Source organism: Zingiber officinale, chromosome 11B, assembly GCF_018446385.1.
Source record: "Zingiber officinale cultivar Zhangliang chromosome 11B, Zo_v1.1, whole genome shotgun sequence".
Classification (NCBI taxonomy): Eukaryota; Viridiplantae; Streptophyta; class Magnoliopsida; order Zingiberales; family Zingiberaceae; genus Zingiber; species Zingiber officinale.
The window spans coordinates 64384462-64388876 of record NC_056007.1 but is presented as its reverse complement, the minus strand read 5'-3'; the positions used below and the strand labels follow the sequence as shown (position 1 = coordinate 64388876).

The following is a 4415-nucleotide window of genomic DNA, read 5'->3' as shown; positions in this document are numbered from 1 at the left end:
CTGAAATAGAATGAGAAAAAGTAAATTTGATTATTGCCACTAGTGATAGTTTGGAACAATTAGAAAATTACAAAATGAAACTCTTCATTTTAACAAGAAAAAGAGATTAATCATGTCCGACAACGAGTTTTCTAACAATCCTTACAAGGAGCTCTAGGAACTTTGAATGGTTGCTTGAATAGTGAGTTACATTTTCGTATGATCCGTGCAAATATTCACATTTTCAGAACCATGCAAAAAATAACGGATTAACCTTAGTTTCTAATTTAGGCATTATTTTTTTTCTTTCTAAAAAGAATAAAGAAAAGCTAATGGTAACCCTTCGAGCTGTTGAAATTAGTAATATTATCTGTGAACATATTGAACAATATACTAGAGAAGTAAAGATTATAAATATTGGCACTATACTTCAAGTAGGCGACGGAATTTCTCATATTCATGGTCTTGATGAAGTAATGGCAGGTGAATTAGTATAGTTTGAAGAGGGTACACTAGGCATTGCCCTAAATTTGGAATCAAATAATGTTGGAGTTGTATTAATGGGTGATAGTTTGATCATAGAAGAGGGAAGTTCCGTAAAAGCAACCGAATGAATTTCTCATATACCCGTGAGTGAGGGTTCTTGGGTTGTGTTATTAATGCTTTGGCTAAACCTATTGATATGAGAGTTGAAATTTCAGCTTCTGAATCTCGGTTAATTGAATCTCCTGCCTCAGGTATTATTCTGAGACGTTTTGTATATGAGCCTCTTCAAACGGGACTTATTGTTATTGATTCTATGATCCCTGTAAGAAGATGTCCAAGTATTAATTATTGGAGACAGACAGACAAGCAAAATAGCAGTAGCCACAGATATAATTCTCAATCAAAAAGGCCAAAATGTAATATATGTTTATGTAGCTATTGGTCAAAAGACATTTTCTGTGGCTCAAGTAATGACTACTTTCCAGGAAAGAGGGGCGATGGAATACACTATTGTGGTAATCGAAACGACATATTCACCTGCTACATTATAGTACCTCGCTCCGTATATGGGAGTGGTTGTGGCTGAACATTTTATGTATCGTGAATGACATACTTTAATAATTTATGATGATCTCTCCAAACAGACACAATCTTATTGCCAAATGTCTCTTCTATTTAGAAGACCCCTCTCTACCGTGAAGCTTATCCCGGAGATGTTTTTTATTTGCATTCACGACTGTTAGAAAGAGCTGCTAAATCAAGTTCTAGTCTAGGTAAAGGAAGTATGACTGCTTTACCAATAGTTGAGACTCAATCTAGAAATGTTTCAGCTTATATTCCTACCGATGTAATTTTCATTACAGATAGACAAATATTCTTATTTGTCGATCTATTCAATGTCGGAATCCAACCTGATATTAATATTGTTGGTATTTCTATTTCCGGAGTAGGATCCTAGCTCAAATTAAAGCCATGAAACAAGTAGCCGACAAATTAAAATTGGAATTAGCGCAAATTGTGGAGTTAGAAGCCTTTGCACATTTGCTTCTAATCTCTATTAAACTACTCAAAATCAATTGGCAATAGGTCAATGATTACACGAATTGCTTAAACAATACCAATTAGACCCTCTCACGATGGAAGAACAGATAGCTACTATTTATAACGAAGGGAATGAATATCTAGATTCGATAGAACTTGGACATGTAAAGAATTCCTCAGTCAATTACGCAACTACTTAAAAAAAGAATAAACCTCAATTTAAAGAAATTATATCTTCTACCAAGACATTTACCGAGGAAGCAAAATCACTTTTGAAGAAAGTTATGTAGCAATAGATTGAATTGTTTTTTACTTCAAGAACAAACATAAATTTCTCACTTCTTTCTATTTGTAGTGCAAGAATAATAGTTGAGAAATAGTTCTAATTAGAATTATTCAAAAAACTTTCTTGGTATAGCCATTTTAAAAATGGATGTAAATTTATTGCGTCCAATAGGCTTTTCATCCTAATACGAGAGGGATATGTCCAACGAGATCAGAAAATTCTAAATGAAGATGCTATTTTAAAACATCCCAAATTTGTCATCCAATTTTATTAACTGAAAGATTTCAATCACAATTATATAATATATAGGTGCTATTTAATTTAATCTACTAAAAAAAACTATTGTAGATGCTACCAAATTAGAAGAAAAAAAATAATCCTTTGAAATCCATGCACAAGCTCTCGTACGTAAATAAAGATACATCCCTTCGTTTGATCATGCCGGAAGAAAATATTTATCATTATTGCAGTGTAACTATTATAATTTTAGAGTATCACAAATAAGTCTATACTTATTCATCCAGAACAAACTTAATTAACATCTATGACTTAACAGTTTTGCTTGTAAATAATCTTCACCTGTTGATTAATATAATATAAAATTTATTAATTCAGAAGAAATACAACCTATTGAGTTGTACGGAACATATATTATATTATATTAGGCAACAATGAGAACTATGATAAAATTATAATCAAATAAATTATAAACATCCTGATGACATAGCTGCTCCACTCGTTTGAGATCGAAAGTTGCACCCCCTGATTACATAGCTGATCGACGACTTGGCTTGATCTCTTCAAGGATGACTATCAACGACACAATGAAGGCGAAATCCACGTTCTGATTCACTGTTATTTCTAGTCTGTCCCTTGCACAACATTCAGTCTTGCGATTCATCTGCAGTATTAATTAATTAATTAATTAATTAATTTAGATATATATATATAGAGAGAGAGAAAGAGAGGGGAAGAAAAACTTTATTCTATGTGTTTTTGCCCGCTTACTTGGGCTATGATTTCATGATCAGTTTCGCCAATATAAATGGTGTATTCCTTGCTTCCTACAATTATCTTAAAGTCACACGGGGCAGCTTCGTCGGTGCTGGTGGCCAAGACCACATCAAAGTTGTCCTTCCGCTGGAACATCTTGGACTTTCGCACGCTGAACAGCAAATCGTTCGGGCTGGTGCTCTCTCCTCTGAATACTCTCCGTGTTCCGCGCCTGATAAATGACTGGAGTTAACAAGAACGTAACCACGCGTGAGAATAATTTGAAGGCAAAATAAAATTTTGACGATGAAACCTTCTACGTACCTTGGGTTTCATGGTGAGGAGAGGGGTGCCTTTGGCGTCGAGGAGGAGGTGGCGGCTGCTGAAGAAGGCAGCTTTCACCTTGAACACCACGTCGCCGTTGGTATCTTTGACCTTGTAAAGGTCGTTCGAGAACAAACCGCCAGTGTTGGAGAGTGTTAAATTGACGGCGTACGGAACGGTGAACTTCCCGGTAGCCACCAGCTCGGCAGGTGCAACATGTCTCGCCGTCTGCCCATATTCCGCCATGGTTGTTTGTGAAAGAAAGAGTAGACAATAATAAAGGATAATTGTTTGGTGATATTATTACTAAGCAGAGCGTATTTATATATGTTATCCCAATAATAAAAGTAAAGATTAACGATGATAATTATTATAATCATAGTAATAAATATGATAAATTTAGAAATATTATTATTACTATATTCATGTTGATATTTGATTATGGTATCAAATAAATTAAATCTTGATTGATTCAAATTAATTTGAGATTATTATCTTTTTTATTTGTGATTATTATTTTTGCTCTCCGACTAACTCAATGAGAGTGTTTGGACATTGAATTTGATTATCAACTTATTAAAGTTTGTCCTGATATTAACTTGATTAATATGTCAGAAATTTGATCTTCTGTAAAATAAAAGTGTAAAATATTGAACAATTAATAATTAAATAATAGGGTTATTTCATAAAATAATCACATTGGAATTTTTACGAATTTTTAGAAATTTTCTGAGATTTAATTGGAGCCCGTACGACATATTTAGAGGGGATGCACTTGTGAAATTGAGAAAAGTCTGTTTGGAATACTCAAATGTGGGAGTTGATTGAGTTAATGAACCTAAGTTTCAATCAAAACCTAGGTTTTGTTTTTATTTATTTGTTTTCTTTTCCTTATCTTCCCCTCCCAATTCCCTTTGCGTCGAATCCCTTCTCCCCTTGAGCCTCACCTCTTCGACGCCGCAAGCCCACCGCTTACCTCTCCGACGCCACAATCCTGAGTTCGCCGGTGCTGATTTGCTCACCGTTGGCCGAACTTTTAACCTCCACGGATCGCTGAACATTTGCTGCGGTGGTCCTTCTCTCCGAGTCGTTGCCCCGTGCCTAGCCATCATCATCGCCCGATCTCCTTTGCCCTCTCTTTTATTCGGCATCGTCGCAGACCACCATGCGCCGATGCTTGGTCGTCGCTCTCGGATGCTGTCGATCTCCACTGCTAATAGCTCCAAACGTGGCCACGACGGGGAGGAATCCAGCCCTCTCCTGATCCCTCTTTCTCTCGATCCCGCAGCGCCGCATATTCATTGGA

General features: G+C 35.8%; 1 protein-coding gene and 1 pseudogene across 1 annotated transcript; one reads left to right on the top strand and one right to left on the bottom strand.

The window, feature by feature from the left end:
* Positions 1–1089: 1089 nt before the first annotated feature.
* On the top strand, positions 1090–1706 carry LOC122033973 (annotated as a pseudogene).
* An 852-nt stretch (positions 1707–2558) lies between these two features.
* LOC122033972 (protein LURP-one-related 15-like) lies at positions 2559–3355 on the bottom strand. Its single transcript, XM_042593114.1, has 3 exons — positions 3110–3355; positions 2801–3028; positions 2559–2693 (listed from the first exon to the last, which is right to left on the bottom strand). Exons 1-3 carry the CDS (start codon positions 3353–3355, stop codon positions 2559–2561), a joined length of 609 nt encoding a protein of 202 aa, XP_042449048.1.
* Between the last annotated feature and the right edge of the window lie 1060 nt (positions 3356–4415).